Source organism: Schistocerca gregaria, chromosome X (genome assembly GCF_023897955.1).
Source record: "Schistocerca gregaria isolate iqSchGreg1 chromosome X, iqSchGreg1.2, whole genome shotgun sequence".
In the NCBI taxonomy this organism is placed as follows: Eukaryota; Metazoa; Arthropoda; class Insecta; order Orthoptera; family Acrididae; genus Schistocerca; species Schistocerca gregaria.
In genome coordinates this window covers 533,828,635-533,843,879 of record NC_064931.1, presented here as the reverse complement: position 1 = coordinate 533,843,879, position 15,245 = coordinate 533,828,635, and the positions used below count along the sequence as shown (strand labels likewise).

The 15,245-nt window shown below is 36.9% G+C and overlaps 1 protein-coding gene across 2 annotated transcripts in view; it reads left to right on the top strand.

The window, feature by feature from the left end:
- Positions 1-15,245, top strand: part of LOC126299174 (protein vav) — a 177,581-nt gene that overhangs the window by 113,501 nt on the left and 48,835 nt on the right. For both annotated transcript variants that reach the window (XM_049990940.1, XM_049990941.1), the window contains exons 13-14: positions 4,795-4,982; positions 10,860-10,991. In XM_049990940.1, coding sequence (XP_049846897.1) covers positions 4,795-4,982; positions 10,860-10,991 — 320 coding nt within the window. The remainder of the gene's footprint in view (positions 1-4,794; positions 4,983-10,859; positions 10,992-15,245) is intronic.

Sequence of the window (15,245 nt, the reverse complement as noted above, 5' to 3'; positions counted from 1 at the left end):
GTCCACCAGATAGTGACTAGTTGTGAGTGAAGTAATGCGCTCGTGACAGACTCCAGTGTACATGTGCACGGGTATTGAATTTTCTCATTGTGGCAGACATACGGCATACACAAACGTTGAATATGTGGATATGTTTCTGGTACTTGGTGCATCTGATAACCTGGCTGGTGTTGCCACTTGTGAATATGCTGCTACATATCCTCATCGGTGCCATCCAGGTAAAAATGTGTTTTGTCATCTAGAGCTGCGCCTACGAGAGTCAGGTTCTCTCCTTCCACCATCGCGTGACATAGGTCGTCCACAGACTCGCCATAGTCCAGCCACTGAGGAAGCTATTCTGGAGGTCATACACCAAGAACTTCAGGGAAGTAAACATAGCATAGCAAGGCAGCTGCATGTCTCGCAACTCACAGTCGCTAACTTGCTGCACAAGCGTGGGCTGCACCTCTATCATACTTCTATGCAACACCTGCATGTTGCAGATCGCCATCAGTGGATGAAATTCTGTGAATGGTCCCAACAATTACAGGAAGCCAATGGTGACTTCTTGAGGGTGTCTTCAATATGCACAATGCCCGCCATTGGTGTGAGGTTAACCCGCTCATCATTCGTGACCGTGGATATTGAGTTCACTTTGGTATCAACATCCGGTTTGGAATATTGGGCAACAGGTATTTGGGCCCCTACATGTTGTCTAAGTGGTAAGACTGCATGAAGGTATGTGCCTGATGCGCTGAAAGATGTTCCACTACATGTTCAGCAGAGGATATGGTTCCAACATGATGGTGCACTTCCACACTCCGGAATTAATGTGCAATGGTATCTGGTCACAACATTCCCAGGGAAATGGGTTGGATGTGGAGGTCCAGTTGTATGGCCACTACATTCACCTGACCTAAATCCCCTACATTTCTTCCTGTGGGGACACGTGAAGGAGCGTGTGTACTCTACTCTGCTGATGAATATGGAAGAATTGGTAGTGCGTGTTCATGCTGCTCTTGTTACTGTGGACGCAACTTTTCTGTGAAGGGTCCAGAGCTGTATGATCCGGAGGGTTGCGCAATGTTTGGACGTGCAGGGAGGTCGCTTTGAGCATCTGTTGTTCTGAGGGCAACGTATTCTGTTGTGAGGGTCATGCGGTCATTTATATGGACATTATTATTGTCACTGGTTGCTAGTGTGCAATATCTAAGTGCTCATATTACATGTAGTATAAATGACAAGTAGTTCGTGTTATTGTACTGTGCCATCATCTTTAGCATCTCGAAATTGATATTATTTTTGTAATTGTTGTGTCCTATGTCAGGTCATTTGTTTCACCTGTCTCTTTCTTATTTGCCTAACCACATATTTGTTATGTTCAGCATTACGAAATGTTGTAAATTTAGGATACATGTGACCTAAGAAATGGTGTATATTACAGTATGAAATGTCAGAATGAAATTAGCAAATTAAAAAAAAACTCTACCCACTGCACCAACTGTACAACATGACTAATATGTGCTGATAGAGGTAGTTACAATACATGTTGTTACAGTGTTGCCAGATTGCCACTCTTTAACGTCCCTTTTTTTTCCGGGTGAACTCACTGGATGAAATTTGGTGAGAGACAAATTTTTTATCGCTGGCATATGAAGAGTTGCACTGGAAAGCCTGAGTGTGCAAATTTTTCTTCACCCTGTATAATGTCCATATGTGGTTTAAAAATCCCTTGGCTATCATACCAACAAGAAACCAGGAGTTTTTCATGCCCATGAAATACCTTGGAATGACTATCCAGAATGGCATAAGCTGAAGCTGTTTCATAAATCAAGGTGTACGGAAGACAAAGGGCAAATTGTGATTCAATATGACAATTTTTGTAAAGTTTAGTGAGTTCATAGTAGGTAACGTGCACAAAATTCTCTAGTGACTCACGCTATAGAATCAACTGAGTATGTTGTAACTGGTCAGAATCATTGAAGTGGTTGGAAACTTCAGAAAGGAGCCATGCAGTTTGTTATTGACATCTTTAATCAATACAAAGGTGTTGTAAATATGTTTGACAGACTCTTATGGCAGATATTATGTGAAATGTCTAAATCTTGTGTACCTGACTTACATCAGGAGTCTGAGAACACAGTGCTTCCTACAGTAATGTAAGAATCATAAGATTAAAAGATTGAGGGCATGCACTGGAGTGGATAGCAGATCTCCCATTTCTTCATGATACATTTGTAAATTGTGCGAGAATACAATTAAAAAATCGGCGTGTTGTACTCTTTACTATCCACTTACAGTTGGCTGAGTAATATTAGTGTAGATGCAGTTATTTGATATGACTTTTTGGCTGTTATTTACAGACAGAAGGGAACACTACACCATGTGTACCATATGGTATGATCCTGGATTGGTGTCGCCATGCATTCACTCTGGCTGACGGCTTCCTTTATTCAGTATCCTTGGCTTGTTGCCCATTTAACCATTTTGAACCACTTCCCCCCCCCCCCCCTCCCCCCTCCCAACCTTCAGAAGTTTCAATTAAAATACACACACACACACACACACATTCATTCGTAAATTTTGCTTACGGTTGGTAACCTATCTGGTATTGTGTCCTAACATCATCACTGCAGAAAGTAGAAATGAGAATCTGCAAATTTAAAATTTTGAAATGCCACATACCTGAAGACAAAGCCATAATGCTTTGATGTGGCAGCTTTTTGACTAGAAGTTTGCTTTTGCAAAGAGTTCAGTGGTTTTTTTCCCGAAATGGTCTGTGCTTGCTTTATTCTGTTGACCCTATTTCAGCTTTTAACAACACTTCAGATGTAACTGACAAGATACTTAGCATTACTGAACATAGAAACAGAACCAAAAGAACCCTATTCACATGTTGGGGGAAGACCTTCAGCATGGTCTAAATACGTTAACACGTTTTGTTTTTGGTCACATTATAGTGCAGAATGTGGGCACCATAAACTGGCCGTTTACCACGGGCATCAACAAACTAATTTTGGCCAGCAGAAGGGATTGGAATAGTGCAGGGAAACAAATTGTGTCTCAGGGCAGCCAATCTGCAACCATATTCTGTGTTGCTACTAAAGCAGAACTTGCGACACGGTCATAGAGATCACCTATCCTTTTTGGTGTCTCACTGGTCGAAATCAAGCTCCATGATGCTCTAGGATTAGTATCTTCACTCATTTCTAAATACGAAAAGAAAACAATGAGCAGCGTGCAATGCAGTGCATTCAGTAACAACTACCGCACAGTTGCTTGCTGCTGTTGGCAGTGTTGTAAATGAGGTACTTTAGGCCCAACCTCTACCAGTACATGCTGCAACCACAGTTCAAAACACCAGCAACCTAAAACTGCCTTGTTGAAGTGTCCATATTATACCAGCTTGTGAACATTAGCTAACAAACAAACGTGTGCATCTCTTTGTTCTAGGATTATAGGTGCTACAGTTGAGTCCTGTGTTGCATTATTTAGTGTATCTTATACAGACCATTCCACCACCCAAAACAAAAAAAGAGAGCATTGAGCACACTGATATGTCATTGTGCCTGTGCACTTTTTATTTTGCAGACACGTTTTTATGCACATATATTTATAAATTGGTTTCACTAGATTATTTGCAGTACCATTTACCAAAAACTGAGTACATTTTGGGTATTTGTCTGCAGTAAATAAGATATTCCAGATGATCTCCAATAAAATTGTTCATCTCGATAGAATTCACTATGAAATAGCATGTATTATGAAATTAAACGTGTTTTTTAAAGCAGAATTGGCATCAGTATTTGAATTTATTGCAAATTGTGAGTTTTTTTTAATCCATGTATTTTTCCCAGCTTCCATACCACTGAGTAATCACATTGAGAGTCAGGTTACAAGTACCTGTACAAGTCTTTATTTCCTTCTGTTATGATTCATTCCGTAATTTCTTATGATATATATATTTATCCTCAGTTATTACTAAAACAGAAAATAAACATTCTAGCAATGCTTTATTTTTTTGTAAGAACTTTTCTGAAAAAGATTAATGTGGTACTACTAAGATGTATTCATTAACTAATGTGTAATACTGTTATTTTACCTGCAATACATTCACTTTTTCTAGTGTTATTTAGGGTACCCACCAGTTTTCTTGCCCTGTCTGTTTAATGTCATTAGGCACATTACTTCTGTCACTCACAATGAAAGTACTGTGTACTTCTAAATATGCGAAGGCCTGTTCATCAGTGTGTTAATCTAGATTAACATTTTCAACAACAAGAAAACTGACTGAGGTATTTCAGGAATTTACTCAGCACAATAAACTTAAAAACAGTTCCACATTGTCATTTTCCATGTTATCTAAGTACTCCATCTGCTGGAATATCCACAATTCATTACCAAAGCATAACACTCATTTTAAATAATTTGGTTATATTTTTAAATTCATGCAGATGTCATTGATGTGCAGTGAACTTCTTACCAGTATACTCAGCCGTTTAACGTTATTTTCAAACTTGTCATCATACTTGAATGCAAGATTTACTCATTTCACAGTAATGTGCCATATAGAGTGCTTTAAAGATGACTGTTACTTTACCACAGTGTATAATACATTATAAAGAAAAATAGTGAATAACAAAGCTATTTTTATATGTGTACCTGATTTTAAGTTATGGTTTGTTGTGCATTATGTGCCTTTCGGTACATTTATTTTTTCCTCTACGTACATCTGTTAATGTTCTGTGGACAAGCAGTTGTATGTCTTATTGTACTGTCAAAACATCAACAGGTGTTTCTAAATCAAATTTACAGGGTTACAGATGCGAGAAATGTCAAATAGCAATTCACAAATCATGCATACCATTCTCTGGTCGATGTGGTGTGAGGAGCCAACCACCTGACTTTCCTCCGAGACCACCTGTCTCAAGGACTATCCCGCCTCTTCCTAATGGAGAAACTGTGTGTTGGAATGACCACAGAAAGCTGGAGGAATACCTCTGGTACGCTCACCACAGCTGCATTTCAATATGGATATGTTAAACAATGTCAAACATAATCAGTTCCAGTTTGAGAATATGAGAGCAGAAATTAAACTTTGACGTAGTCCTGTATGTTTGGTCCATATTTTACCATCACTATGCCTAAAATATTATAGAATGTTCTTTTTTTATTTTGTTGACCTTTGTCATTTCACTAACAGTGCAGTGCACATAAATCTTGTAAACATGTTGCCTGTGATGGTTATTGTGACCAGTGTGCCACTGAATCGAACATACATTCAATAGTGCTGGCCTTTGAAATGAACCCGACAGTAAATTAAACTAACTCGCTTGGTACAGTCACTACTCACAATTTTCATAACAAGCAGCATGCCAGGATAATTACTGATAAGATTTGTTATTCATTCTTTTGAGGCCACTGAATGACATGTTACTCATAGAGTCATCTTTCTTCTGCTTTTTATGCCAAAGAATTTTGCTTAAGTTCCATAATATTTTGTTGGTGTGCGTGGCCATGACTGGAAGAGGGCAGTGGAATGCTATTTGTGCCAGATTCTGTCAGCAAACTGAAATTGTCACACATGAAAATTGTACCTAAACACAAGTGGATTGCTATCCTCTGTTGGTTTTTGTTATAGAGACGTCACTGTAATGGTGACACCAATACACAATTGATTCTTTAGTATGAACTTCCAGTATGCTGAACTAATTGCAGAACAGCAGCTTTTGTTAACCAGTGCAACAGAAAACACCCAAAGTTGCAAATTTAACTTTTATTTACTTGATGACAAGTTTTGGTTTGGGAACCATTTTCAATTCATCCTACAGGACAGCACACCAAAATTACAGTCATGTCCAATACAGCTAATAGCAAATTATTAAGCACACGTAAAAAAAATACAGAACATATTGTTTCAAGAAATATGTAACAGATAGTCAAAGTGGTACTCCCCACAAAATATAAGAACCATGCCAAGATAACAGACATGTAAGTATAACAAAGTGCAAATGAGCAGTTACAGAGCATACAGATAACTGGCTGTCTTCTCTCGCTACTGTAACAAAACCTCGGGAAGGGGGGACACTATCAGGATATAGGAAATATCTTTTTTTATTTATTACAATACTCTCCAGTCATCAAAAATACAACAATTAATATGATAACAGTACAAGTCAACAATAAAATCAATAATTTTAAAATTTGTACCAAGAACAGTAAAATACTGCAATTCATTTAACAGTAAAGCACAGCAGCAGCATGTATGATGCATATGACAAAGCTTTAATCCATGGTGGTTTGTAAAGATCATTAAATGTGAACCACAACATTAGTATTGAAAGAAAACAAATAATGTGACATTAAAAAATCTTCACCGCTTCCAAACCTTTACAAGCATAAAAACTTTATCATAACAAACCTTGCACAATTATATTAATGGTAGGCAATGAAAACCTCGTAACTCCACCTGTCCATAACAACCTCGTAATTCCAGTAATCAGCAACGCATATGCATAGAGAGATTTGAAAGTGCATGGATTTCTGTAGGCTGTCAATAACTAGGCATCTACTATATAGTTACACATGTAGAAATTTATCCGTATCACTTTATATTATCTTTCAAGAAACTGTTTTTGCTTCTCCCATAAAATTTAACAAAACATTGCCCACCATCTATATGAAGATAAAACAATTTCTTGACATCTTCAGGTGAAAACAGACATTAAATTGCAAAATTTTATTTCACAAAGCACCAAAAATTAGGGCCTCTAATGGCCCTAAAATCACATGTATTCATTTAACCAGACAGCAAGGAAGGTACCCAGGTACACAGTTTACGTGAAAGGTTGCAGCTGAATGGTATTGACCATCTTGTGGCAGTCAATGCATAACCACACTTGTGGGTATGTGAGGGTGGGGTAGGGTTGGAAGAGGTAGAGGGAGGGGGATGGGGAGGAGAGAGATAGGTGGGCAGAGACTGGAGGACTGGGAAAAGCAAAAGGGGGGGGGGGGGGGGAGATGGGGATGGAAGCATAAAGATGAAGGAGTAGAAAGAGGGGTCAAGTGGGAAAACTTGGCAAGAATGTAAAATGAAATTATTAAAATTAGACCAAAAATGACTTTATCATTTTTATAATCAAGTAAATAAGAGCTACCATAGACTAACGGATTCACAAAAGAAATCATACATATATGTCACTGAAGAGTAATCCTGTAGATAGTATATACTAACAAAAAAAGAACCTAAACTGTTTTTAAAGTAATTTATGGGAAAGACCACATAATTAACTTGTAAAACAAGCTTCATAATCTGCCATACACATCATACAACATATGCAGCGTAAAGGTACAGCAATCACAGAAATCTTAATATCCAACCAGTAGCAACCAATAGGCAACACAGACAATAGTGCGTACTGAAATCAAAGCTTATAATCTTCAATGTTTCAGCAATTGAACTGGTTTTGGTAAAAATTTTGGAAGTATTAATTTTGTTGCAGACTTGTACTGTTATTGTATTAATCATTGTATTTTTTATGGTTGGAGAATATTGTAAGAAATAAAACAGTTATTTCCTATATCCTGATAGGGCGCCCCCTTCCCAGGGTTTCCTTACAGCAGAGGAACGAGTAGACTGCTGTATGCTCTGTAACTGCTCATTGTTATACTTATGTGTTTGTTATCTTCACATGGTTCTTATATTTTGCGAAATACCATTTTGACCATTTGGTATGTGTTCCTTGAAATGATACATTCTGTATTTTTTACGTGCACTTAATAGTTGGGTAACAGCTGTATTGAACATGATTGTAATTTTGGTGTCTTGTCCTGTAGGATGATTTAAAAATGGATCTTAACCCAAAACTAGCCATCAAGCAGATAAAACTGAAATTTGCAACTTTGGTTGTTTTTCCATTGTATCAATTCTTAAGTGGGTTTCATGTTTTTAAAACTGTTTTCATTACTAATTTTAGTAGCTTCATTGAATAATCAAATGCGATAGTTCTTTATGCGTGTCAGAGCTTACATGTTGTTAAATTTGTCTTTAAACATATTCTAGTGTAAGTCAACAAATTTATTGGAGAAGTTAAAAACAAAGTAAATGGGTGGTATTTAGCTGTAATGCTCCAAATACAAAAATTAAAATATTGAGACCCAATGTTCATTCCATTAGAGGGAGATCATTCTTTTGAGATAAAATATTCTACAGTTTTATATCCAGTAACCTGTTGTATCCCATAACAGTTCAACTCAGCACAATCTAGGTTATCCCATATTTTCATTACAGAAAATCTGATTTGCTTGTCAGTTATTTTGTTGCTGAGATAGCCTTAAGACAATGTTTGCAAAATTAATCAGCAAGCAAGAAATGGTGTTATAGATTAAAAGAGGCATAATATTTTGCTGAATTATGCAAAATCTCTTAGCAAAAGATACTTAACGAGGTGGCACAGTGGTAAAACATTGGACTCAAATTTGGATGAATGAAAGTTCAGATTATCATATGACCATTTAGGTTTTCCTTGGTTTCCGTACTTCAGGCAAGGGCCAGCATGGTTCCTTTGAAAAGGACATGACTGATTTCCTTCTCATCATTACTCAATCTGAGCTTGTGCTTCATGTGTAATCCAGTGTTTGCCTGATATATGCAAGGCAGTTTAGAAAAAAGTGCCCTCATTGTAAAGTTATCCAACAGGACAAAATGTGCAATATCTGATAGAGTTTGATACTCTTGTTAAGCAGTAAATATAGAGAGAAGTTGTGTGTGATCTGTTTTGCCAAAAATTATATTATTGGTGATTACAACATGAGGTAGGAGCATTAAATTATCATGTTTTTTGTGGAAGAATATAATTATTTCCCTCTTTCTCAGAAGAAAAAATACCACATTTAACGACGGTGTTCCTTTTGCTTGTCTCATTTATTTTTCTTTTATTGGGAAACACTTAATTGCTTGCTTTGCTTTTTTCCTTGTATGCAGAATGAGTAAGTACGTTGAGATGGTACCCAGTTGTTTTTACAGGTGAACCTTGAAATCAAATCCAGAGTAGTGCTACATTAATGATGTAGGCTTTCTCTTAGTGAGGCGCTTGTAATTTATCTCTACATTCTAGGTTATTGCTAACTTCCTTTTTCGTTGTGTAATTAATTATTTTGTAAGTACAGTTTATAATTTTATGGGTACTTCAAATGCTGACAGTAATTGTTTACATCATTAGATAGCAGCATGTTGTAGCTTGTAGTTTGTTGACCTACTTTTTCTTGTGTGTTGTTGGTATAAGTATTCCTTTTTTTCACAACTCATTCTGGTCAAGTACCTTGCTCACCAATGCCACATACGTTGGTGAACAGAACACTTAAAAATGTAATCTGCATGCTCTGTCTGCCTCTAAATATTATTGTAAATACACTGTGTTTCAAACTCATTGTGGTTCGGAAATCTATGTTCAGGCTCTCAAGGAAAAAGCTTATAATCTTACTAATCAAAATTCATAACTTTCTGTCTATAGTTTAATGGAAGATGGCTGCAAAAATTATGAGTGACTGTGGACGAGATGTGCCAGTATTCAGTCAAAGAACATGTTCCATGAAATTCAATATACATACTTTGATTCTTATTATGCCAGATGTTTTTAGGATGCAAGTATGATTTCCCACCTGTGGCTAACATTGTAAGGGCATAATTCTACCAGGTATCTTCTTGTCAAGGGTTTGCTGCAAATAAACAGATGGAATACTCTCACCAATACCCACACACTAATAACATTTGTGCTTAAATGTTGTAGCATAACACATTGCAATGAATGTTTGTGCCAGTAATGCAGATCATAACAGAAGAGTGAGAAGAGCTCTGCTGATCAAGGCCCTCTGTTTCCTACAACAGTAATGGATGGAGATGAAAACTTACTGATAACTGAAAAGAAAAGAGAAACATCTGCTTGGCAGTGTCTCAGGAAAGAGAGAATTTGTATTAACCAATTATTGGTGTGTAGCGCACCCTAGTTTCAAAGGGAACAGTTCTATCTTTGTATGCCTGGCAACCTGAAGGTTATATGCTCTGCAGGATGAACTTTTATCCATGTGGCTCTTTTTCTAGTTATCTTTTCGTCATATGAAGATGTGCTTATCACATCAGTTACATAGTTTTATCATTTGAGGTCTCCATTATAAAATTTTACAAAAAGTTATGTATAAGATGTGTGCCAGATAGACAATATTCCAATGAGAGGTATACTGCATTGTAACTGTTCGCCTTAATTATGCATATTGCGACTAGCATGAAGTTCATTGCAGTTATTGCACCATCTACACATTAAGTCTGTACTTGATGTTCATTTGATAGTTATTGTTTTATTAATAATGGCCAAGTATGAAAATGTTATCATTTTCACGATTTAAATAATGAAAACTGCACTAGTTATTTATTTTTTTATGCTTATTCTCGAATAAGTTCTCAAAATGCACCATGCTAAGCATAAAAAAGTAAATGGTGCAGTTATCATTATTTAAATCATGAATGACTCAATTGCAGGCTTTCCTGAATCATCTAATATGATGAATGAAATTAAATTTTCATTTTCCTTGAGAGCTAATTTTTAGAGATGGAGGCTGATTTTCTTCTTACTTTGGGAATGTATGTCTCTCATTGCACAATTAATAACAGCACTAGCATACCTGTGAACTTGACTATGAGCATCTTTCACATTCAAACAGCTTTGCATCAGCCCAGTCTCTTTATAACATGTAACATATTACATTACCATATGATGACTTCATTGTTTGTGTGTAGTCTCATGAGAATGTTAATCACTGGTGAACCTGTTACATATTATGTTAAATTTCAATAGGTTTGTGAATATTTTAATTATCATCTCTAGGTTTGTTGGTGAAATGGGTCGAGAACGTGCAACTGCACTGTTGGCGCAAGAAGTGGATGGAACATATTTGTTGCGTATCAGGCCACAGCTGTCATCAAGGACAAATGACACTGTATATGCATTGAGTCTGAAGTAAGTGAATTGCCATCTGGTAACAGACATGGTTTTATTTCAGAAGAAGGATTAAACTGACGTTCATATCTTTGTTGTCAGAGGTATCATAAGAGTCTCTGTGTAGTCCCTTTCCATGCCTGTAATACTTCCATCCTAGCTTCCAATTTGTGTGAATTGTTAATCACTTCTGCATCTTACTGACAAAAAAAGAAGCTTCAGTGGGAAGTAATTAATAGGAAGACATTATTTTCACTCTTTAAAATATGCCAGTCACTCTCAACAATGACAAGGAGGTTATATGTGGGTACTAATGTCTTGGACATCAATATCTATGTCTGTTGTGTCACCTCTAATACAGTGCTTTCTTCCTTTCCAAAACCAGCAAAAGTGATAATTAATGATAGCTACAAAGATAGCATTAAGGCACAGTAGGTGTGTGGCATCATTAACGGAATGAATTGTAGACTTCTGATAGTGAAAAACACAGAGAGTGATAGTCTGATTTACAGTTTTGAAATTTCTCTGATAAAATGACTAAAGATTTTTGGTCTGTGTTTTGTGATGATGTTTTCTGGAACCTCCTTCAATATGGCATAGCTTCATTTCCCACTTCAAATGGTTATTAAAATAGCAGAACACGGATGGAGTTTAGAAGCCAGTGTTTCTATAAGACTAGATGTGCTCATCATTAGAGCCAGGGATACAGTTCTGCTAGAGTCTGTGAAGGCTAGCTCTTTATTCACATGAAGTGTTGAGTGCTATTGACAAGGGATTTCAGATCGATTCCGTATTTCTGGATTTCCGGAAGGCTTTTGACATTGTACCACACAAGCGGCTCATCGTAAAATTGCGTACTTATGGAATATCGTCTCAGTTATGTGACTGGATTTGTGATTTCCTGTCAGAGAGGTCACAGTTCATAGTAACTGACGGAAAGTCATTGTGTAAGACAGAAGTGACTTCTGGCATTCCCCAAGGTAGTGTTATAGGCCCTTTGCTGTTCCTTATCTATATTAACTATTTTGGAGACAATCTGAGCAGCTATCTTCGGTTGTTTGCAGATGACGCTGTCATTTATTGACTAATAAAGTCATCAGAAGACCAAAACAAACTGCAAAATGATTTAGAAAAGATATATGAATGGTGCGAAAAGTGGCAGTTGACCTTAAATAATGAAAAGTGTGAGGTCATCCACATGAGTGCTAAAAGGAACCCGTTAAACTTTGGTTACACGATAAATCAGTCTAATCTAAAAGCCATAAATTCAACTAAATACCTAGGTATTACAATTATGAACAACTTAAATTGGAAGGAACACATAGAAAATGTTGTGGGGAACGCTAACCAAAGACTTTGTTTTATTGGCTGGACACTTAGAAAATGTAACAGATCTACTAAGGAGACTACCTAAACTACGCTTGTCCATCCTCTTTTAGAATACTGCTGCATGATGTGGGATCTTTACCAAATAGGACTGATGGAGTACATCAAAAAAGTTCAAAGAAAGGCAGCGTGTTTTGTATTATCGTGAAATATGGGAGAGTGTCACAGAAATGATACAGGATTTGGGCTGGACATCACTAAAAGAAAGGCGTTTTTCATTGCGACGGAATCTTCTCACGAAATTCCAATCACCAGCTTTCTCCTCCAAATGCGAAAATATTTTGTTGACACTGACTTACATAGGGAGGAACGATCACCGAGATAAAATAAGGGAAATCAGAGCTCGTACGGAAAGATGTAGGTGTTCATTCTTTCCACGCACTATACAAGATTGGAATAATAGAGAATTGTAAAGGTGGTTTTATGAATGCTCTGCCAGGCACTTAAATGTGATTTGCAGAGTATCCATGTAGATGTAGATGAAAGTAAAATCTGCCATATTGATTAAAGTCGAAGGGAGTAACAAAGTGGTGGCTGGAAGGACAAGTATGAAAGATATCCCCTTCAACAATATTAAGAAAAGTATAGATTGCTATTCACCATAAAGATGACCCATTTAATTGCAGTCAGGCACAACAAAAAGACCATTACACATTATAGCTTTTGGCCAAAGACCTCTTCAGCAAAGAAAATACACACACACACACACACACACACATTTATTTATTTATTTATTTATTGTTCCGTGGGACCAAATTAAGGAGAAGTCTCCATGGTCATGGAATGAGTCAATACATGGAATTATAACACGATAGTAGAAACAGATAAAATGAAATATAAAAAACATATTCAGGTGATAAGTCTTAAGTTTAAATAAAGAAAATCAACAATGTAACACTGGAATTTGCTTAATGTTTTAGCTCTTCCAGGAGCTCGTCGACAGAATAGAAGGAGTGAGCCATGAGGAAACTCTTCAGTTTAGACTTAAAAGTGTTTGGGCTACTGCTAAGATTTTTGAGTTCTTCTGGTAGCTTATTGAAAATGGATGCAGCAGAATACTGCACTCCTTTCTGCACAACAGTCAAGGAAGTGCATTCCACATGCAGATTTGATTTCTGCCTAGTATTAACTGAGTGAAAGCTGCTAACTCTTGGGAATAGGCTTAATATTGCTAACAGCAAATGACATTAAAGAAAATATATACTGTGAGGGCAATGTCAGAATTCCCAGACTATTGAACAGGAGTCGAGAAGAGGTTCTCAAACTTACACCACATATAGCTCGAACAGCCCGTTTTTGAGCTGAAAATACCCTTTTTGAATCAGAAGAATTTCCCCAAAAAAATAATACCATATGACATAAGTGTATGAAAATATGCGAAGTAGGCTACTTTTCATGTTGAACTGTCACTTATTTCAGATACTGTTCTAATGGTAAATAAAGCAGCATTTAGTTTCTGAAGAAGATCCTGGACATGGGCTTTCCACAACATACTATCTATCTGAACGCCTAGGAACTCGAACTGTTCTGTCTCGCTTATAATATGCCCATTCTGTCTGATCAAAATATCAGTTCTGGTTGAATTGTGAGTTAGAAACGGTAAAAACTTACTCTTAATGTGATTTAGCATCAAATTATTTTCCACAAGCCACGAACTTATTTCATGAACTACATTATTTGATACTGTTTCAATATTACGCACAAGATCTTTAGCTACCAAGCTGGTGTCATCAGGAAACAGAAATATTTTTGAATCACGTGTAATACTAGAAGGCATATCATTTATATAAATAAGAAACAGCAGTGGCCCCAGCACTGATCCTTGGAGAACGCCCCACTCAACAGTGCCCCATTGGGGCTGAACATCACCACCACTCTCAATATTGCGGAGAATTACCTTCTGCTTTCTGTTCTTAAAGTAAGAGGCGAACCAATTGTAAGCTACTCCCCTTGCTCCGTAATGGTCCAACTTCTGCAGTAATATTTTGTGGTCAACACAGTCAAAAGCCTGCATTACATCAAAGAAAACACTTAGCGTTCGCAGTCTTTTATTTAATCCATCCAAAACCTCACAGAGAAAAGAGAATATAGCATTTTCAGTTGTTAAACCATTTCTAAAACCAAACTGTACATTTGACAGCAAATTATGTGAATTTAAATGCTCCAGTAACCTTGTATATACAACCTTCTCGATAACTTTAGCAAACACCGATGGCATAGAAATAGGTCTAAAATTGTCAACATTATCCCTGTCTCCCTTTTTATAAAGTGGCTTCACTACCAAGTACTTTAATCGGTCAGGAAACAGACCACTCCTAAAGGAAAAGTTACAGATATGGCCAAGTACTGGGCTAACATACGTAGAACAGTACTTCAGTATTCTGATAGATACCCTGTCATATCCATGAGAGTTCTTGGTCTTTAGTGATTTAATTATTAACTCAATCTCCTTCTTGTCAGTGTCATGGAGGAGCATTTCAGGTAACAGCGCTATGTGATTCCCTGTTGGGACTAGGTTTCTATTTAGTTCACCTGCTATATTCAAAAAGTGATTATTAAATACTGTACATATACGTCACTTATCAGTAACACGGACATTCCCACTACACACTGATTCTATATCCTCGACCTGTCTCTGTAGACCAGCCACTTCCTTTACGACTGACCATATGGTTTTAATTTTATTCTGAGACTTAGCTCTTCTATCTGCATACCACATACTTTTTGCCTTCCTAATAACATTTTTAAGCACCTTACAATACTCTTTGTAATGGGCTGCTGCATTTAGATCTTGCCTGTTTCTAATGTTTTGATATAATTGCCACTTTGTTCTACAAGATATTCTTATCCCTCTAGTCAGCCACCCAGGCTGCCTGTTTGTGCTAGTAC